The following is a 23174-nucleotide window of genomic DNA, read 5'->3' as shown; positions in this document are numbered from 1 at the left end:
TGGAAGAGGAGATCTTAGCGGCTGAGACAGTAAATACACCTAAGCCGACCATGTAAACCTCTGAACAGATTATATTGGCATTTTATTGTACAGAACAAAATCAAGCCTATTAGCTTCTCTTATAAAAAAAAAAGCAGACCTGGAGCCAAAATAAAACATTTAATACCTAGAAAATAATACATCAGCTGATTAACAACACATTCAGTCTCTGTTTTAGTTACACACCTCTAATCCTCATCTTGTTACCAAGTAGGACAAGAAATCAGGAGTCAGGACCCCACACTTGTCCACTGGCACTAGAATACATACTGGGATGGCTTAATGCCGCTATTCTGGTTCCAGAAGAAAATAAAAACAAGACCAAGAATCGACAGAACAATGATTGTTATTTGGTTTACTAAAAGATATTTGGGAATCAGCTAGAGTACATTCATCCAGCACGATGTCTAAAAAACTAAATAAAATTAAGTGTTAAAAAGAGACAAACATTTGAACAAAAACTCATACAAGACTACTTCTCTGCAGAGAACAAATTAGGCACACACTGCAATGAGTCTTAAGGTAGGTTTTACATTTTAGAACATGACTTTTTTGCAATTTGTGTTTTTATTAAAAAAAATTCTTACGTACAACAAATATGTGTTATTACTGAATACAACACACAGCTTATTATTTGGGCTGCATGATGGGCAAAAATGTGTCCCAAAGTCCGATCCAACATATTACTTCTGAAGCTATATACTGAGACCAGTGGTTTACAATGTAGAAGAAACCTACATTTTCGACAGTATGTCAAATCTGGAAAATAATAAATGGTATTGCCAAGAAACCTCAAATGACTAGATAATTTAATAATGCCATATGAATATCAGAACTACGATTTGTATGCAAACGTACAGTACAAGTCGTTTATTGGTAGTCCAACATTATTATAGTGAATTATATGTTTCCAATGTATTTATGTTTAGTTAACGTCCGTTGTGACTTAAGATTTGTCATGTTGGATCGGGATAGAAAGAGTGTCACAGACAAATGTTTATGACAGTTTAGCTTTGTTGCAAAGAGACGTGAGTGATTGATCCTAGTTTATTGTCAGTATGTAAAGTAATTTCTTGGCACTGGATAACTGTGTGAGGCACTGAGTGACAAACAGAAATAGTTGTTTTCCTTTATCCTGAAAAGGGAACAGATAAACGGCTACTTCAAGTTTGGATTTCAGTTCCTATGGCTTAATGTCATTCTCTAATGGAAAGGGGAAAATAGGAAATGATTTTCATACTGTGCCTGTTTTCATCCTGTAAAGGTGTACCGATGCAAAGAATGCAAAATAAGAACAGTTCTGATTAGAAAATCCCTGACTGACACTGAAATAAATAACCTCAGATGTCAAACAAATATTGGCAAAGCAAATGAACTCAACAATAAAGGTTGACAATCTGCTGTACAAACTAGGCCTTACAGTGGTTCTACTTTAATCAAATTCCCTAGATACTAAATGTAAAATAAATAATAATAATTCATTAACAAAAAAAAGATCTTGCCACATAAAAACAATCATTAAAAGTTTCCCAGGGTGTACAAACATGTTCTGACATGATTTATGCTTTCATGTTCAATCAGAGGATCAACAGATAGCCAACGGTGTTTTGTTTGTGAGTGAATGCAGAAAACAATAAATCAATAACGGCGTTTTATGCAAATGAAAATGTTTTCAGGTAATCGGAAATGTCCATTGCTCAGTATGAGCAGTGATGTGTAACGGCTACAGGAATGGATGCACGGAACAGCAGAGTTCCTTCATGAGTCTATCAGTTACTATCCAGGTTCTGTTCTCTGTAAAGTCTAAGTACCAGATCTCTGATTTCGTCTCGTTTCCTCCGCACCTGGTGCCGTGGAAACCATCGTTGTAGTTGTAGAGGAAGATCAAAGTGCACCACAGGGTCCTGAGAACGGCAGAAGAATAATTAATGACTTTGTACGTGCACTAAAAAACATTTATGTCCCACTGAGTTCTAAACCTGGAAGGTTAGAGTTGTTTTTGATCCAATATCACGATAAAACATCTCCCTATATTTGAGCCACATGAAAAGAGATGCTGCCAACTTCTTTACCTTTAAAAAACTCTCAACATATTGCAGCAGGTAGAGGCCGCAGTCGCTGCTGTTGTCCTGCAGGGGAACGATACAGTGCGAGCTCTGCGTCTGATCAGAACTAAAGTCCCTCGATGAACCTCGACGGACTTCCCATTCAGACTGCAAGTACCTGAGGAAGAAATGCATATTAATCCATTTATAAAAACACACAAATGCAGCTATAAAGACACAGATAAATATTGTCATACTTACTCCCGTAAGAGTTTGAAGACGCGCTCATGAAGAGAAAGTTTGAGGGAATCCATGATAAGAATACATGGCCTACAGAGAGGAGAGTTACATCTGTCATTGAGTGTTTAAATCCACATAACACATATGCATTAAAAAAATGACAAACACGTCCACTCACCTCTTCATAACGGTTTTCTTCTGGAAGGTCTGTTCTGTGCAGTCCTACAACAAAATGAAAAGATTAGACTTAAAGGGGACCTATCATGCAAAATACACTTTGTGATGTCTTTTATACATAAATATGTGTCCCCGGTGCGTCGGGGAACTCACGCAGCATCAAAAAATGAAACCCTCTCTTTTCCTCCGTACCCAAATCTTTTAAAAACGGGGCTACAACGAGCAGATACAGATTCCATCCGAGCTGACGTCAGACCGGAATAGTGTCCGTTCACACGAGATGTGTCCGTTCTAGGGGTGCAACAACTAATCGACTTAATAGATTCAAATCGATGACCAAATGAGTTGCCAACTAATTCAGTCGTCGATTCGTTGGTGACGTCATCACGTGTGTTTTACGCGACGTTAAGGTCCAACGTTATCGGTATTTTTATCGGTAGTGGAGACATTTAAAAAATATATGTCATATGTATTATTGCTACAAAAACATTATATTGCAGTCTTAGTGTCGCCAACTCGTTTCTAATATGCAAAAAGACAAAATAATTCGTCTATGGTCGGTGTATTTTTGATCTTTCCATTCCAGACGAGATCTCTCTCGTGTGCGAGGGGGCGGGGCAGTTTACACACACACGGCTGCTACATGCATGCAACACACGGCGGGGATGGCGGAGAGAAGCGCTCCAAGGTGTGGTTAAATGCAGTGTTTCCCCTAGGATGGAGTCATAGCAGCGGTGCTAAGGCACGTGGGTCGAGCATAATGTGAGCGTGGAGCGCGTGGAATTTTTTAGTGTATGCACGTGCGAAGTGCGCCCCGCCAATTTGTTTCTATGTGTCTGCCAGCACAAGAAAGGCTCTTGAGGCCTAGTACCAGGGCCGGTTCTAGACAATTTGCTGCCCTAGGCGAGATTTTAGGCGAGATTTTAGGCGAGATTTTATAAATAAAGAATAAATGAAAAATCTCTACAAAAGACAAATACACTACAAAAACAGAAACTTATTGACAGAGTAATATACGTTAAAATGGCTTCGAATGTATTCAGTATTGTATGAACATGTTTGAATTGGGGGGTGGACGTCACATCCTCTAGGGGGGTCCGGGGGTATGCCCCCCCGAGAAGATTTTTTTTGAACATTTTAAAGTAAAATGCTTCAATCTGGTGCACTTTGAGCACACAATTACTAGAGACCTGATCTAGGGGGTACAACTCTAAAACACCCATATGAAAAAGATCGGTTTACATTTTAATTATCAAATAAGTATGTGAATGTGACCCACACAAAGTGTGTGATCACAATTTTATATTTAATATCATTTTAGAAACCTGTTTAACAATGGACAGCAGGGGGCAGTAGATGGCAGGGTAACACTGCCGTAAAGGAGTTTGTTGTGATTTGCGCCTGCCGTAAACGGACTGATGTGGAGACAGAGCTGCCGTTGGCTTGCCATTCTGGCAAGACCCGCCAAACGAGCAGCTAAGAATTTGATTGTTCATAATTTCTCCTGTTTTGCAGGTCAGTTTTGTGTACATATTGTCACAAGTGTTATAAATATCCACGGTAGTGTTGTGTCACGATGTCGTAGTGTTTGAAGTGGTGTTTGGACAGGGGCGGCGCCAGGGGGTAGCTTGGAGTTGCTATATCAACTCCAACAATTGGCCTAGCAACGGCTTAGCAACCCCATTGTTTTGTTATAAAAATGTATCTATATATACATTTTATACACATTCTCGCTAGATCTATCAGGGGTCGTTGTAAGTTAAAGCACAAACTGTTACTTGGCTAATGTTGTTATAATTCTCAGTATGTCAACACAGATCGAAAATGGAAAGATTTCTCACAAGTCAGCGTAAACGACCGCGATCCGTGTCCGTCTGTCTGTCTGTCTGTCTGTCTGTCTGGTGTGGTGATGAGGTGCAATGCCACAGCATGCCAGTTGAAACAGTGAACGATCGCTCGTGTACTTGTACGCTTAGGGTGTAATGGTATTATACACAAATATTGTAGGAGCACAGAAACAGTGTTCAAATTCTGCTTTTGCAAACTTATTTTGGTTGTGCTTGCCTTGCAAAGTAATGTTATAAGTGTCAAAGGAATGTTTTAATGTAAATATTAATGATAATATTGTAGCGTTTCCAAGTGAATAGTTATGTCAGTTATCAGATGTGCACAGTTTAGTACATTTGTAAAGTTATTTAGGCAATGTTGTTGGTGGGAGTTACCCCTAGTTTCCACCGGGTCCGTCTGCGTCGCGTAACGGCTGCGCCGCGGTTTTGGTCCGGCCTCCTCCGGCGTCATACCCTACCGGGCGCGTTTCAGAAGCATTTCAGAAGCATTTCAGAAGCGGCGCGTCTTGCCTGCCGGCTCGCAGTTTCAGTTGATTTGAGCATATTTCCTGGACAGACTACTTTGTACAGACAAAGTTAATAATAATTGTAATATCCCAGTTATAAACGACATGAATCAAAGATGTGTTGCTGTGTTTTAGTGGTAAAATCATCATAATTATTCTATATATATAATTTACACAGTGCCTGTAAACCGGAGGAGAACGCTGGCATTTCTCCTCCTACTTGAACGACTACGGAGGGATAGGGTCTGCAAAATGAGTGTTTGTGTGTGTGTGTGTGTGTATATATATATGCTATATATGCTCTGAACGTTCCACTTCCTGCCTGCCCGACCAGGGTCGGCTCTAGAACAAATCGAATGGGGGGGCAATCATTTACCAAGGGGAGGGCACACACTGCCGTCAACAACCAACACACAAACACCAACGCAACTTCAATTTAAAAAAACATGCTGTAAAGTCTATTGTCTTTCACACACATTGCAGGGGTGTAGTGCTATTGTATAGCGCACCTATGACTTGTGCATACATGCACGGTTGTGGCACGACCACCAAAACAGAAACATATAAGGACAGAGGGTGTCGTTTTCTCATACTGATATTCTGCACAAACTGTGCTGTTGTATTTGTTGTAAAGTGTCTTTACTGTAGGTTATTTTTTATTATATGTACAGCACTTTGGCTCGACCAAAAATCGTTGAAAAATTTGCTATATAAATAAAACTTGATTTGATTTGATATGGACATAGGCCACCATATACAAAGTGTGCAAATGTATTTAGTATCCTATCCATGTGAACATGTTTTAGGTGGGAGTGGACCTAACCTCTAGGAGGATCTGGGGGCATGCTCCCCCGGGAAGATTATTTTTAAAATATTGAAGTTAAATGCATCAATCTGGTGCACTTTGAGAGCAAAATGAAGAGATCTATGAACAGCCTACACCTCTCAGCATCCATATGAAACAGAACTGTACACAGATTTACTTTTTCTTTATGGATATTTTACTAATCATTCCCCTTTTAAACTGTATTCTTGTGTTACTGTCCAATAGTATTTCGTACCCGTTTTTCATGTATTCTCTCTTTAACAACTATAATGATCATATAAAGGTATTCCTCGAAAATACTTACATAAATGGTCACCAAACCGTTTGAGACCCACTGAGATAACTTAACCTACACTAAAGTGAACTATCTAAACACTGAGAGAGTCCTTACCTCACTGAGCTGACGTTATAAGATCCTCTCAGTCTGACAGGAGAGGACTCTCCTCCACCTTGGTGTAGAAACAGCCCTTTATATCCGTTAGCATAGCTAGCTAACCAGATGCTAACAACATTCCACGTTACCACTCGCGCACTCACAAAATGCGCTCGTGCCACACAGAGCCGAGCTTGAATGAAACACAGAGACCCATGTACTTGTACTGTACTGTATATCATATTATTTTCGATGGCTTTACTGTATAATCAGTATAACAGATGGACAGATCGCCACTGGGCTTTCATCTAAACACACAGCCACGTAATGATAACAAAAAAAAGGTCGGGGGTCATTGGTCAAGCAACACACCAATCAGAGAGCAGCAGCACACCTCAGGCTGTGTTTTATATTTGTATTCTTTATTTCTGATGTATTTCACACAAAAAACCTTTAGTAGAAACGTTTTCACTTATATGATTAAAAAAAGAAAAAAACGGCAAAGTGGCAAGGCTTGCCAACCCTGCGTTGGGGGGGCACAGTGACTCATTTGGGGGGGCATGGCCCGCGAATGACCCCCCATGAAGCCGACCCTGTGCCCGACATTACCTTACGGCTGCGTCGCGTCGAAAAATAGACTTCAATCCTATTTCGAGCGGAGCCCAGCGGCGAGACGCTTCTGGGAGGCTTCTGAGCCGTAACGCGGCGCGTCTGGTGGAATAGCACCCATTGACTAGAGTGGCCGCGATCCTTGCGGACGCCGCAGCGCAGCCGCAACCGGTGGAAACTAGGGGTTAGGGAGAGACTGCCCCTTCCAGGTGTGTGTGTGTGTGCGTTTTCCGATGTGTGTGGAGGGAGTACGAGACGGTAGAGAGGTTTCTCAATACTCTAATTTCCCCTCCTCGACTCCTATCCTCGAGACTTGGTGCCGCCCACAGGAGATGCGAACGGAGAACTGAGGAGGGGAACCGAGGAGAGAGGAGGGGAAATTAGAGTATTGTAGTGCAGAGAGATAGGGAGTCGGAGGCGGTGCAATGAAGGTATGAAGCTGGCTTTAATGAGCAGCAGAAACGGACATGTGGTCGGGTCGCTGCCCGGGAAGACAAGAGGAAGAAGCCAGGAGGGCACACAAATATATATAGTTAACCACATCAGGTTTTCCGCTAGGATTTTTTCTCGCCGGTCAAATGTCCGGACAGAATTTATTTTACCGGACAAATTTGAAACTTACCGGTCATGTTTCAATAATAAGAATTGTGTAGCAGAGTTTCCATTAGCAGGTAATTACCGGACATACTGATGTTTAAAACTCAGTTAATGGGGCTCATTTTTATATTGCTTCAGTTTATAATCGTAACGGATCGAAAAATTCAGATTAATTTTTCAATAAATGATTCCACAAACAACATAATTATTACATTGAAACAAACTACTTGTAGTAGATAAAGTACATTATTAAAAAGTTTACATCAACTTTGAATAATAACACGGGAGAAACGGATCCTCTCTTTTCTCCTCTCTTTCTCTCTCTCTCCTGACAGCCCGTCAGTTTCTCATGCAGCTCGCTAAACAGTGGGCGGGGCTTCAGGTGATCATTCAGAGCTGGTGTAGATTTTGAATTTACCGGTTTTTAATACATTTTACCAGCTAAAAACCAGTAATTACCGGCTAACAGAAACTCTGAACCACATATATGTCCGTGCGGAAACAATACCCCCAACCTGTAGTTCCATGTGTGAATTATGTGTCAGTGTGTTAATAAGTGATCACTACACAAGCCCCCGCAGAATTCAACCATGGGCAAAAACCTCGCGTCCGGGAGGAAGCACCACAGGGGCTGAGGAGGGTGGGGCCGCAGGCGAGGGCCGGCCCACGGAACGGGGTGGCAGGAGAGGACAGGGGCCCCAACGAGGGCGAGGGCATGCCCACCGGTGGGTGGGGGGTGGCCACGGAACGGGCTGTCGTAAGGGCGCGCCGTGGCGAACGAAGACAACATCCGCCAGACGCAGAAAGCTGGGTCGCTGTGCTGCGACGTGGGGATGGGCGTGAACATCCCGGTGGTCCCCAGCAGGAAGGAGCGCAGCCCGGCCGCGGCAGGCATGAAGTCCTCGGGAGGAAGGAGCCATGGACAGGGGAGAGGCCAGACGGGGCGCTGTCCAAAGCCACCGTCGAGGCGAGGGCAGGGTCCAGAAGCGCGCCACCCACTGGCCGATGAAGGCATGGGAGATGTCCGAAACCGCCGAGGACAGGGAAGAGGCCAGACAGGGTCCCGAAGCACGCAACCCACAGGCCAATGAAGGCATGGGCGACGTCCGAAACCGTAGAGTCGAGGTCCAGAAGCGCGCCAACCAGGAGCCGATGAAAGCGTGGGCGACGTCCGAAGCCGCCGTCGAGGTGGTGAAAAAGTGAGAGGGTCCACACGAGGCCGACCAGACATGATCGAACCTTCTCTCAGGCACCAGGGAAAACTCAAAAGGGTCGTACTGTCCACGGTCAAAAACAGGTGGGCGAAATTGTGAGAGGATCCACACAAGGCCAACCAGACTAGGTCGAACCTCCTCTCCGGCACCACAAAAAAATTGTCAAGTCAGATGTCAACCGATGGATGTCGATAGCCATTAGCAGCTAGTTGTTAGCCGTTAGTTGTCATTAGCCGTTGGTAGCTGCCAGCCGTTAGCTGTCGTGGTTAGCTGTTAGCCGTTGTTAGCTGTCGTTGTCAGCCGTCGGTAGCTGCCAGCCGTTAGCTGTTAGCTGGTGTCGACGGCCGCTAAGCGTTGTTGAGATCTTCATATGAAGTGAATACTTAAAACGAAAGTTAATTGAGATCATGGTATGAAGTGAATACTTAAAAAACGAAAGTTAATTATAAATCATACATGATCAATCATATTCTGGTATAAACCCATAATGAGAATGCTTCTTGACGGTTTTTGAATATGTATCTATGCTTACAATTTTTTCTGTTGCTATTTGAGAACTTTGCGTTTTGAAAAGAGGGTGTTGAGAGTTTTTCATAATATGTTTAATACTTAAAAACGAAAGTTAGTTATAATCAAATATAATCAATTATATTCTTGTATAACCCACAATGAAAATGCTTCATATTTTAGGTTTTCTATAGTTACAGTATAAACAAAACAAAGTGGTATGTTTAGGTTGAGTTTTCTTCCTCTCCTCTGGCAGCAGACCACAGGAAGGGGGGGCTTCACACTAAGGGGAGAAACATTAGAGGCCAAAGAGAGTTCATGTCCTTTTTACCTCATATGAAAGGGTGTCTTATCCCATAACAGCTATGGAACATGTTGAGGCATGTTCAGCCTTGTACATTATAGGACATGCGCAGTTCTTCACAAATGGGTGAAGAGGAGGAGTTTGTTTTTTTGGGTTTAGGATCCAGTTTTTTTAGCATAAAGAGACTGGTTTTTTGAGAGAGCGCGAGAGAGGGGGGGTGACCCCTGGTAGACTCTCTCCCGGTAGGCTGTGTGCTTCAGAGCTGGGTTAATAGCTCTCGGTAAGGTCCTTCTAGACGGGGTAAATATCTCTCGAATTTATTGGTTGTTGGCTGAATGGAATGATTTGATGAGAGAAAGTGTGTGAACCTTTATAAATACCGCGACCTGTGGGGAAATCTGGTCCCCCGAATTTTGCGGACAGGTATGGGTTTTTGAGTGTTAATCCGCCGTCTGTGTCGGAAAAAGTGTATGAACCTTTATAAATACCGCGACCTGTGGGGAAATCTGGTCCCCCGAATTTTGCGGACAGGTATGGGTTTTTGAGTGTTAATCCGCCGTCTGTGTCGGAAAAAACGGTATGAAACTGATGTGAATAAATGGGTGAATGGAAAGTTGAATGCGCTTTTTATTGTCACCGGTCTTTTTACGAGGAAATACCTCTAAATTCTATCGGGAGAATTTTAAAATGTCACAACTGAAATGGGCAGTTGAAATTAAAACATTTTGGTAATAAATGTAAGACTGTGAATTAAAGTTTCATTTGAACATGATCACAGCACGGTTTTTTTGTTAGTATGATTATAATGTTGTGAGAGAGAAGGTAAAAACCCTGTATTAGTTTGGACCTATTTTTCTTCAAATAAACTGAATCCCACCTGTTGGATTGGGATCCTTTAAAAGACACCTGTGCCCTCCTCTCCTGCGTCAAAGGTAAGATTGCACCCTGCCACACACACTTAGGTAGGAGCACACTCCATTTACTGATATCAAAATCCTTCGGGATCGCTTAAACAGATTAAAAAAGAGTTGTCTGAATTGAAACAGCAGTTAATTGAACCTGGTTCTTCGGGGGGGTTAGGAAGAGGTGAGATCTTGCTGACGTTGGTGGATCTGAGCCAAGCAGCAAACTTACATAGACTCAATAATCTTCGGAAAGGTCAATTAGGAGGTCAGAGTAATTTACCGGAATAAATTATCAGGACCTCTCAAACTCTAAACACCGTAAGCCGGCAGACATTAGTCGATGCCGTCGGCCCCGGAGCCTCTGCTAGGCGACGTGTCTCTACCAGGGAAGGTGCCGCTGCGTGTAGTGGCCAGCACATCAGGGTTAAATCGCCGGGCGGCCAGGAAGAACCGGCTAGCTTCTTCGGCCAAAGCGCGGGGCTCAACACTAGCCGTATTAGCTAGCGCAGCCTGGACATGCAGCCGCACGTCTCGAAGAAACAGCCCCATGAGGTAGAAATCGGGTTCTTCCCTACCTAGCAGGTCGTGCATCGTCTCCCTGTAGTCGGAAGGCTTGCTGTCTTCCAGTGCCGAGACGATGTGGGAATGGCGAGCGACGTCCTCAGCCATTCCGCGGGGGGCGCACCGAGCCTCAGTCCGTGTGCAGGTGGCAGCCACGGACGTCTCCAAAAATCTCCGGCATATCGAGAAAAACTATTTTTTTCCGCCATGTTCAGGTCAGTCCCGGAAACTTCACGAGACTTACGTCAGGGTCACCAATGTAGTGCCGAGAGATAGGGAGTCGGAGGCGGTGCAATGAAGGTATGAAGCTGGCTTTAATGAGCAGCAGAAACGGACATGTTGTCGGGTCGCAGCCCGGGAAGACAAGAGGGCACACAAATATATATAGTTAACCACATATGTCCGTGCGGAAACAATACCCCCAACCTGTAGTTCCATGTATGAATTTTGTTTCAGTGTGTTAATAAGTGATCACTACAGTATTGAGAAACCTCTTAGGAGTTGTGTTCGAGTGTGGGGGAAAGTCATAATGAGTGTTATACTATTGATTGGTTCTGTAAGGCGTGGCTGTGGCCGTCAATACCAGAAAATAAAGAGAATGTTTTCGACATTGAAGGCTCGTAATCTGTGATTTTGAATAGCGGTGAACGCTACAATATGAACAGGCTCGTGCTTGGCCCACTGGTATTGTTTGTTTATTTATTTTGAAAATTAACTAGCAACGCCGTGCTGTCATATAGCAACAGCTAAGCTACTGCAGCAAAAAAATCCTGGCGCCGCCCATGTGTTTGGACGTTATTTATTGTCTTCAATGCTGCGTAGGAGACTGCCTCGTGGTTGCTGTGTGCGCGCGTGTGTGTGTGTAATGGCGGTCGCTATTTTAAATGTGGCATAACTGAGCTCTTTGATCAAAGTGAATGCAAGTAAATGTAATTGTTTACAGCTCCTGTACATTTTGTACTTACATATTTTCCGGGTTTATATCCTAAGTATTTTGTGTGTGTGTTTTGTATTATCTGTATGTGTTCTATGGTCAGAGTTAATACATAAATGCTTGTTGGATGCTAATGCTAGCACAGATTAGATTCTGATGCTTTACCTGGGAAGGTATTTAAAAAGGTTTGATTACAAAATCAATATCTGAATAGAGAAATTCTTATTTTAAGTCATGGTGTTTATTTCAAATATATTGAAGACATGAATATATATAGACAAGTGTTTATATTGAAGACAGAAAAGGGCATTAACAATTGTGTGTGTTGTGTCAAATGGTTAAGGGCATTAACAATTGTGTGTGTGCCAAATGAATAATAAATTCTGGCAAGACCCGCCAAACGAGCAGCTAAGAATTTGGTTGTTCATAATTTCTCCTGTTTTGCAGGAATACTATCTGTCATCGCGCCCTGCATAGCGGGGCCTGTTACAGATTCTTGGGGGCCCGTCCGGGATCAGCATCGTTTGAGACGACCATATGCTGATCCAGTGATATTGGACCTAAAGGACCGGACTGACGACGTGTTGCCAGAGTGAAGGTGCTTCCAGTTAGCGACTCAAGAGGTAGAGAGACCAGGTTAAAGGGGATCTACGCCTAGGAGTGCAGAACTGTTTGCCACAGTTGCCCACAACAGACAGGATGGCTGACAACGAGAGGAAGAGACTAAGCTGGTCCATCAAGAAAAGACTTAATCAGCTAACAGCAGATGAAGCGTATGAAGTTGCCACACACCTCGATCCAGTGGAAGGACTTGACTCATCAGAGCTAAACAGGGACGACGAGGAGGGCTGTGTTGAGTATATTGCTGCGAATATGAACAGTATGACTCTATTAAACCTAGAAAATTAGGGAATGTCAATGTTGTTGTGTCTACAAGATACTGTTGATTTGATTATTGCAAACCGTAGCAGTGGTACAGTGTGTTCCAAAGAGGGTGAAATTGATACTTCTGTTAAGTCACCTCTGATGTTATCTGCTACTGTTAATGCTAACCAACAACTTGAGCCATTAGACAACCCAACTGAGACTGGCATTCATGACACAGATATACAGAAACTGTTAAGGGGCTTAGAGGAGGTGCAAAACAAACTTCAACACGGTGTCACCACATCTAGTTCAGATACACCGCAACCTCACTCTAGCCAACCCAGTAAGCAGCATACCTAACTCACCACATACATTTACAGAAGGACTCTCTAATCCCACCCGAGAGAGCATGATTTCCCTTAAAGATCTTTCACTTCTGCATAGAAGGGAGTTTAAGATTCATGGAGGGCAGATAACTGACACTTAGGGATGGGTATCGAGAACCGGTACTAAGTCAATACCGGTACCTGATTGGACGGTATCGGTATACCGTTAAGCCGCTGGACAAACGGTGCTACTATCGGTATATGTGTTACGTCTACTTCCTTAGTTTAACTTTAAACCATTCTGGTTGGTTGGGAACCCTCATCCTGTGTGATGTATCCGGTTTGAGACCCCTCTGATTGGCCACTGTAAATGCTACTCGTCACCTCTCTCAACACCAGCGCTCTTATTATTGTTGTGAGATTCCCGCAGGCATGGCGGACAGAGCGAAGTCATCAAAGGTCTGGGTGCACTTTAAAAAATGTAGTGGCGATAGTGCAAGGTGCAATCTATGTACTCAATTAGTTGCTTGTAAAGGGGGTAACACAAGCAACTTAATGAAGCATTTGCAAACGAGACACTCATTGAATCTAAAACGGTGCAGCGTATTTGACAGCCTAAACAATGTGGCTGCTAGCGATACTGCTAGTGCTAATAGTGCTAGCGGGCTTCAGCCGAGCCGTGTGTAAATGTGACCTGAGCGAAGGCTCGCAGGAATGTTAGCTGCTGCGCACGGGTAATATGTTTTGTTTACCTGAGTGAAGTCTTGCAGGCACATCGCCTTGTTTTTTTTTAGTTTATTAACACTGACAGTGTATTAATGTGAGCTCCTACACCTATAATAATTTGGCCTTTCATTGAATGCTTTATAAACCAGTTAAACTTACAGATGTCATTGTGAATTGGAAAACTGCATTTAAAGATCAACGTTTCAATGTATGGTTCAGCAATTGTTGGTCGTTTACTAGGAATTGACATATTTGAAGCTCAAATACTTTGTTCTATGTTTAAACCTTCAGACACATTTTGACGTCTTTCATTTTTTTGGTGATGATTTAAAAGTACAATCCAGAATATAATATACGTACTCGCCTTTATCTTTTTGCCATCTTAGCCTTTTTACCAATTTCTTCATATCACAGTTTTGCATGATGTCACTGTAGGACAATGTTTTAAGGATCTCTTGTCGAGCTAGGTTGTCAGTTTTAAATGTCTGGATGAAGATGTAACTTATTTACAAATGTTAAAAAATGTTTTTTAAAAATGCCTCTTTTCATCTCTGTCTGAGGGAAAAACCCCAAAAGCATGATAGGGCGAGCCAGGCCCCTTTAAGTTATTTTATTTATTTTTGTCCGCTTCTGAGAAGCTAATGTATAAGCTATACAGTTATTTCTGCAAGAAAATTACAATAAAATTACTGTTAAATCTTCACATCTTGTATTCATGTCTATAATTTTGAGCACCAAATTATTGAAAAGTATCGATAAGAGTATCAATACAATCCTAACGATACCCATCCCTACTGACACTTCATCGGACATTAGCTTTAACAGCTTATGTAAACAGATGAGGAGGGCTGCAGAGAGCAACACACTGCCGACGAGATCATTAGAGGGGTGTTACGCATAATAAATAGGTGGAAACTTTAAAGACATGCTGACAAACAAGGAAGATCTTACAGTCACCGAGCTGAAGAGTTTCCTGCAGTCCCACTTTGGCGAGAAGAGCAGCACAGAGCTCTTCCAGGAATTGATGTGTGCTAGACAACATGAAAATGAAGCTCCACAGCAATTCCTATACCGCATGATAGGACTGAAACAAAAAATAATGTTCACCTCCAGGCAGGCAAATGCACTTATTAAGTATGATGCATCTACACTGCAGGGTGTGTTTTTGAATGCAGTCTATCAAGGCATGGGAGAGAGACATGAGGATGTCAGACGGAAGCTGAAACCACTGCTTGCTGACCCCACTGTGTCTGATGAAGCTCTGTTAAGGCAGGTTATCAAGACTACGATGGAAGAAAGTGAAAGAAAGCGCAGACTGGGACGCAGTTTCAACTGCAAGTTAACTCAAGCACACAGCATACTCGCTGAACCTGAAGAGATACTCAGCAGTGTGGGAGAGACTAAAATCAAAAGTAAGGATAATGTCATCCAGAGATTGAGTGCTCAGGTTGAGGCTTTAACACAGGCAATGGAAACACTGAAACAGCTATCAACAACGACCTAGGTGCCTGAGGGGCTACATCAAACCACCCACCAGTGTTGCTCTGACAAAACCAGACCAGAGAAGAAGACCAGGAGACCGTATGGGTGCCCACAATGCATAGCTCAGGCTCAACCAAACTGTAGCCACTGCTTTTTCTGTGGGGAGGAGGGTCATCGTGCTATAGGCTGCTTGAAAAAACAGAAGCAGGCGGGAAACGGGCACCGGTCAGGGCAACGGGACGACCACTGACCGACCACTGACCGACCCAAAGGACAAGTCCCACCCCCAGGAGGTTGCAGCAGCAAGACAAAGCACTGGTCATACACCTATCAACATGCAGAAAAATAACGAACAACACCCAATCAAAAAGATAGCTTCGCTAATTGGCCGAAAGTCGCTATTGAGATGTAGCATGAACGGTTACGCCATAACCTCTCTTTTAGACTCTGGGGCCAATGTGAGCATAATAGACAGTGCTTGGAAAGACAGACTGGACAAGATATTAGACCCCTCAGTGAATGGAGGATGATCTCTGCGTGACGGCTGTCACAGGAGATGCAGTACCTTATGAAGGATGGATTGAAGTGGTAGTAAACCTGCAGGGAAACGATGATCCAGACGTATCTATTCGAGTGCCTTTCCTAGTGAGTCGAATCAAAATAGACAGACCGATAGTTGGTTTTAATGTCATCCAGGATCTCTTTAGGAGTCATGAAAGTAGACCCAAAGTGATATCTATCCTTGTCAACTTGCTTACTGGTGCTTTGGAGATTGACAGTGCTATGGCAGAAGCTATGGTGAGTTTCATAAAGACTGAGCAAAAACAGGAACAACAGAATGCTGCAGTAAAGATAGGCAGGAAAGAAGTAACTATTTATTCTGGCCAGGTAGCTTATATTAAGTGCAGGGTGGGTACCAGTAGATATTAGTGAATCTGACTCACTTGTGCTTTTCGAACCCAATCTAGAAGCTACACCACTGGCACAGCTGAGTGTTGGAGAAGGACTAATGGCGATCCAACAGACAGAGAGACCTTTCGTAAAGGTGCATGTGTCAAACCATTCCAGAAGTGCTGTGACTCTGCCCAGCTGTACTGTTCTGGGCAACATCGAAACCATTGATAGAGTGATAGAGACAGACAACCCAAGCAGCAAGGACAATCAAGCCCAGTCAAATATAGCCAGTTCTTCCACATCACCACACTAACAGCGACAAACCCACTTCTGCACTGTGGCACCCACCTGTGGATGTCAGCCACCTGAGTGATGAGCAACAGATGAAGGTGGAACAGATGTTACACGAGGAATCGGCAGCCTTTGCTAAAGATGATGGGGACATAGGTTGCATTCCCAGCCTGCAAATGTCCATCAACTTAAAGGACAACATCCCAGTTCAGCGCACATACAGTGCAGTGCCCAAGCCCCTTTATAAAAAGAGGTTAAAGAGTACATCCAAAACCTCCTTGTAAAAGGGTGGATAGTTAAGTCCAAATATCCGTACTCAGCTCCTGTAGTCTGCGTCAGGAAAAAGGATGGGTCCCTAAGGTTATGCATCGAATGTTAAACCAGAAAACAGTACCAGACCGTCACCCATTGCCTCGTATCCAGGAACTCATCGACACCCTAAAAGGCCAAAGCTGGTTCAGTATTTTAGACCAAGGCAAGGCCTACCACCAGGGCTACATTGCTGAAGGATCCAGACACATGACGGCGTTCATCACCCCTTGGGGGCTGTATGAGTGGGTGAGGATACCTTTTGGACTCTCCAACGCCCCTGCTGCTTTTCAGCGCAGCATGGAGGAAATGTTGGACTCTCTGCGTGACAACGGCTGTATCCCTTACCTCGATGACATCCTCTGCTACTCTGACTCCTTCACTAGCCATGTTGAGGGAGTACGTCAAGTCCTGAGAGCCTTGCAGTCCCATGGTGTCAAGCTTCGACCAACAAAGTGTGAGCTGTTTCAGAAAGAGGTCAGGTATGTTGGGAGGCTGGTCTCTGCAGAGGGTGTCAGGATTGACCCAAAATACATTGATGCCATCATGTCCCTGAAAGCGAAGAGGCCAAGCACAGTTGGAGAAGTGCGGAAGTTACTGGGTTTCTTAAGCTACTATAGAGCCTATATTCAAAACTTCTCAAGCATTGCAAAACCAGTTTATGATCTGTTAAAAATTCAAAAGGAAACTCTACCGTGACACAGGGGAAACATAAGGTTGGAAAAGGAGCTCAGCTGCCCTCAAGGACCCCTGTCCTGTGGACTGATGATCACCAAAGGATCCTTGAACCGCTTTCACACCCACCGGTGTTGGCCTATCCGGATTTCGAACTGCCATTTGTGCTCCACACTGATGCCTCTCAGCAGGGACTCGGCGCTGTGTTGTATCAACGACAGGATGGAAAATAGAGTCATCGCCTATGGTTCAAGAACTCTGTCTCCCGCTGAGAAGAATTACAACATGCACAGTATACACAGACAATAATCCCCTCACATACATGATGAGTACTGCCAAGCTGAATGCTGTGGGCCACCGATGGGTAGGTGAGCTCGCAGACTTTAGGTTTGATGTCAAATACAGGCCAGGAGACTTCCGGTTGGACGAACATGTGAGGGCTGCGTTGTCTCGTTCTCCCACGACTTTACTTTCTACATTTAATTTAAAACCACCGAAGTTGAGTTAAACCCGTATTGTGTGAACATAATTTGGACTATAAATCAGAACAAGCCGATGTGATGCCGAAACCTGCGTTGGAGACGAAACAGGCAAAAAACACCGAAACTGCTGTCTCAATTGCTAGTGAAGTTGCTGGCGCGGACATAGCTAGCATAATTAGCCTGCTTGAAGAGCACAGAGCTAGCACAGAGGGAGCACAGAGGGAGCACAGAGGGAGCACAGAGCTAGCATTTCAGCTGACTTCAAAGCTGCCTTTGCGGTACTGGAGGCGAAGCTGAACCAAACGCAGACCACAGTAGCAGAACATGGGGAACAAATAGACTCTCTTGAGACCAATGAGTTGCTCAAGGTGTGAGGCGCCGGGCGGGTGTGGGGATACTCACAAGTCCCTGGTTAGGTGCTTCGTTGTTGGAGTTTACCCCAGTGGACGAGAGGGTCGCCTCCCTACGCCTGCGGGTTATGGGGGGGAAAACTCTGACTGTTGTGTGTGCTTATGCACCAAACAGCAGTTCGGAGTATACGGCCTTCTTGGACACCCTGGAAAGAGTCCTGTATGGGGCTCCTGAAGGGGACTCTTTAATCTTGCTGGGAGACTTCAACGCACATGTGGGCAATGATGGAGACACTTGGAGGGGCGTGATTGGGAGGAACGGCCCCCCTGATCTGAACCGGAGTGGTGGTTTGTTACTGGACTTCTGTGCTAGTCATGGATTGGCCATAACAAACACCATGTTCGAACATAAGGATGCTCATAAGTGTACGTGGTACCAGAGCACCCTAGACAGAAGGTCCATGATCGATTTCGTTATCGTATCATCGGACCTGAGGCCGTATGTTTTGGACACTCGGGTAAAGAGAGGGGCGGAGTTGTCAACTTCTCTCTCTGCTGCTGCTGTCCTGGCTGACGAATACGTGTTAACCCATAAATCTGTGTTTTCTCCGGCTGTTGCTGAGAAATCTCGCCGTATGCCAGGTGCACCTGTTGGTCAGCCAGCGAAAGTATTTACGATGAACAAAGAGGAGAGAGAGTGTTACTATTGTCATCAGCCTGGACATGTTATTGCTAACTGCATGATTCTTAAGCGTAAGGAGCAGCCACAAAACATGACCCGGCCGAAAGGCATCGGCTTAATTAACACCGAGTCACTCAGTATTTCCGCATCTGACAATGATGAGGAAATAGATCCCTGTTTTAAGCCCTTTGTGTTTAATGGATTGATATCGTTAACAGGTGAGTCAGACGATCAGAGACCCGTCCGCATTCTACGAGACACTGGAGGCTCACAGTCAGTGATTGTAGCGATACACTAATCTCACGATACGATACACAATATTCAGCTCACAATACGATATATATATCACGATATTCAGCCAACGATACGATTCGATATACTTATATCATTTTCTGAAAGATTTTAAAGGGACAGTGTGATTTTGGTGACATCTTGTGAGTGTTCCATTGACTTGGATTGAATTAATTCAACTGAAAACTGAAAGCATCAATTATACAATATATGGCTCTGACAGAGAGTCTACAGCTTGCAAATGCTGGACAAAATAAATCAAAAGATGTGGTGAGAAAATTAGTTTAATTTATTGAAACAGTGCAAACTGTAGCTTACAAGCCTTTGAAACGTAAGTACATAAAGTGCAGTATCACAATGGAGAATTAAAAGGTGCAGCAGGTGGCGGAACACGGGGGATTTGAATGGGACTTGTTAGAAATTAAAATCAATGTTTTGATGGCATAAAGTACTTTAAACATACCGTCAGTTTAAATGCTGTTTTATACTGAAAAACCAGAAGTTCTTGTGCACAACCAGTTGTTAAGCTTTTATTCTGAAAATCCTTCATCTCCGGTTAGCATTTAGCATGTGGCTAATATACCATTTACTATAGAGGTGAATTTAGTAGCGATATGACACGGAGTGTTGCACACCGAAACCTACTGATTTCAACACTACAACTATAGACGTCGAGATATTATTATTGCTGAATATTAAATGAAGGTAGTTTATTTGAATACGTTTGTTTACAGACGTGGGTAGCATGAGACAACATCCGGAACTACCGGAAATGATACCAGCCGTGAGGTATTTTTGGAGTATTGATTACAGCGTTTTAAAATGTATTAAATGAAAAGTCATGAAAGAGATAAGGAGGAGAAAAGGCGTGTTTAGTTATATATTTAATGTACAATGTCTGACAACAACGAACATTGGAGAAGTGGAGGGCCGGCCCCCAGCAGCGCCAACCGGCCCACAGGGAGGAGCCAGCAGAGGATATTTAACAGCTGGAAAGGTGGAGCTCGCTCTCTTCCGTTCGCTCACGAGAGCCAGAACACAGCTGTTTTTCTGACTGAACCATCTTCTGCTTGTAACATTACCGCGCTTTTTATTAATTAAAGTATACATTTGAACCTTCTCAGAGACTCAATTAGTCTCCTTTTTAAAGCTTCTCTCCTGGACGCGAGAATAACGAACACACTTATCAGACTTAATGTATCGATACCCGTGGCTGAAATATCGATACTTTCTCGGAAAACTAAATATCGATATATATCGCAGGATCGATTAAATTGCACAGCCCTAATCTGCCCTGCCATTTTCTGAACAATCAGCGTGTGGGTATGGATCGATATTATGTGGCATTGAAATGGGTTATGTGCCCCGGCCCGTACACAATGTACATGTACAATCTAAGCTAATTACTGGATTTTTCCCTGTTGCTGTGTGCCCAGCATTACCTATACGGGGTATAGTTTTCCTAATGGGAAATGACATCGCAGGAGGTAAGGTAACTCCTGCACTTGAAATATTGGATTCTCCTCAGTCTGTATTGCCTGAAGTAACACATGCCCACATTTTCCCTATTTGTGCTGTCACTCGCGTGCAGGCGCGTAAGAGTGACTCGGAGGTGTCTTTAAATTATACTATGTTTGATACTATCTTTGAGTTCATCTCATGAAAAATGGGAGCAAAAACAAAAGTGTTGCATTTATATTTTTGTTCAGTGTAGGTATGGCCCTACAATATATTTTTCAAATATAGTATGATAGGTCCACTTTAAAGAACAAAAGAAGGCAACATTGTACTAAACAATACATTTTCTGTGAGATAAAGCAAAGATATTGATATTCCTGATGAGTACAGAACAGAATCATTTCTTACCACTCGATCAGGTTGAGGGTCTTTTTCCTGAGCCTTTTCTAAAACACAAAAAAAATACCTTTAGCTACAGCTCTGGAGTCAGTAACATGATGAGCCATGTATCGTTCAGTCTCATTTAAAAACGTACCTTTCTCTGTGTCCACACTGTCGAGGCGATTTAATGTAGGGGGTGTCTCTGTGATATCACTCGGGCTTTTGGACCCTTGAGCTGCCTCCTCTTCCTGCAGGTCTCCTGTCCCTCGCTGGCTCTTTTCAGAGTCAGGACCACTCCAGGTCTCAGTTTTTGATTCCTCCAGTCCAGGAAAGCAGATTACAACCAAATACCAATGAGCCCTAAACAGACAAAAAAAGCAATGTGATACATAATGTGATGTACCAAAAAAAAACACTATACAATACACCTCTTCATAATAAATGTAACTCACTCCTGATTGACAGGCACAAACAAGAAGTCCTTCTTGAAGATGTCCACATGTCGTGTCCATGTCTTCACCCGTTGGTGCCGCCTCTGCCTTTGACAGCTGGGTGCACACAGAAGCAAAGTTTTAACAAGGTTTTACAACCATACAAATAACTGTAGACACTTGGGTGCTAAGAGTGCTTGGAAATATATGTCTTATGTCCCTACTGTACCAGGTCTTTATACAATTTTCACATTTATTTTGATTTGAGATTTTATAAGTACATTTAAGGAGCATGGCCAGTGTTGAGTAGAGGTAAAACATGGTATTTCTTGATCACCTCCCAACAATATTAAAGGTAGGGTCGGTAAGAATGGAGAAACCAGCGCTAGAATTTGAAAGTACGCAGCCGAAAAAAATCTGCCTCTTCCTTACAGAGCCCCTCCTCCAACACACACGAACGCGCACATGACCAATGAGGGCACGAGATAAGTTTGTGCACAGATGGAAGGCTGACAGGCAGGTAGGCCATCCAGTTATTTTTAGCCGGGCCGGCTCAGATGATTGGTCGTGCTTTTTACAGCGCCACGGCTTCCACAGATGAAATGTTTTTCTGTATTTATTGTCAAAGCATTTCATATATTCATTGCTATCGGGATGTTAAGAGATTATTTGCCGCTTGATCGGCGGTGTGGCCGCCGTCGTTGCCTGCCGTGTGATCTCCCGGTGGGCCAAAACTCCCTTTATGGAAGGTTTGGCAGCGGAGTAGGCCACCAGAGAATACTACAGCTTCTTAGCTGTGGCTCTACAGCTGCTGGCATGTCCCCTGAACACAGTTTTGTGGGGAATGGAAGCCCAGCTGTGTACTGACAGAGTAGAGGGGCAAGACACTGAGACTGGGTTACTCACTCCAGCTTTGCAGCGTCCCTCCTCCATTCAGGGGCAATAGAGAGGCAAATCTATCATCCTGGGAGGAGATAGGTTTCCTTTCAACAGGAAGTCGAAAAGAGGCCCTGTTGCAAGAACGGTGGGTTACGTATTGTAACCCTAGTTTTAGAGTGATGTGTGTGTGTGTGAAAATGCATTTAGTAAAAACTATTGCATTTATCCCAGAGTAAGAGTCATCTCTCTCCACATTTCCCCATAATGTCTGTTTCAGCGAGAGCGGGCTGCGGTGCGTTCATGGACAGAAGAAGCTCCGATTAATCCCTCTTTCTCTCTAAAAGGCCCTGACACACCAAGCAGTCACCAGAGAACTCGCTGACGCCGACTGTTGCGTCGCCGTGTTCTCCTGCGTCTTGACATTGAAAATTGCATTATAGCAAAACGGCCCTTTCTGTGTCAGCCCCCCATGGGTCAAACGTCCTTTTATGGAGGGTTTTAAGGCGGAGTGGGCCACCAGAGAGTGCCACAGCTTCATAGCTGCGGCTCCATAGCTGATTGCACATCCCCTAACACAATGGAAAATCAGTTGTGTATTAACAGAGTGGATGGACAGGACACTGAGACTGGGTTATTCACTCCAGTTTTGCAGCATCCCTCCTCCGTTCAGTGGCATAAGAGAGGCAAATCTGTCTTACCACGAGGAGATAGGTTTCCTCTCGGCATGTGCACTCTCAAGTCAGAGAGAAGGGGCACTATTCCCTGTACTTCCTGGTTCCCAAGAAGACAGGAGAATTCAGGCCCATTCTGGATCTTCGATGCTTGAACCAGCACACTGCATGCCAAAAGTTCCATATGTTAACTATGAAACAGTTACTGGGACTGGTGCAGCCAGGCGATTGGTTCACAACCATCGACCTGAAGGACGCTTACTTTCATGGCGAAATTGCTCCAAAACACAGAAAG

The 23174-nt window shown here is 43.8% G+C and overlaps 1 protein-coding gene across 5 annotated transcripts in view; it reads right to left on the bottom strand.

Annotated features, from left to right (window-relative positions):
• Positions 1–53: 53 nt before the first annotated feature.
• The window catches only part of LOC117544480, a 36779-nt gene continuing 13658 nt past the window's right edge, over positions 54–23174 (bottom strand). For 2 of the 5 annotated variants that reach the window (XM_034213527.1, XM_034213528.1), the window contains 7 exons: positions 21351–21446; positions 21053–21258; positions 20926–20963; positions 2503–2546; positions 2346–2414; positions 2112–2262; positions 54–1943 (listed from right to left, as the gene is read on the bottom strand). In XM_034213527.1, coding sequence (XP_034069418.1) covers positions 1809–1943; positions 2112–2262; positions 2346–2414; positions 2503–2546; positions 20926–20963; positions 21053–21258; positions 21351–21446 — 739 coding nt within the window. In that variant the 3' untranslated portion in view covers positions 54–1808. Of the gene's footprint in view, positions 1944–2111; positions 2263–2345; positions 2415–2502; positions 2547–16927; positions 17513–18675; positions 18735–20925; positions 20964–21052; positions 21259–21350; positions 21447–23174 lie in introns of those variants that run through there. The other 3 variants (XR_004568694.1, XM_034213531.1, XM_034213529.1) reach the window with 3 other exon arrangements.

Source organism: Gymnodraco acuticeps, unplaced genomic scaffold (genome assembly GCF_902827175.1).
Source record: "Gymnodraco acuticeps unplaced genomic scaffold, fGymAcu1.1, whole genome shotgun sequence".
Lineage (NCBI taxonomy): Eukaryota > Metazoa > Chordata > Actinopteri > Perciformes > Bathydraconidae > Gymnodraco > Gymnodraco acuticeps.
This window is presented reverse-complemented; position numbering and strand designations above follow the sequence as displayed.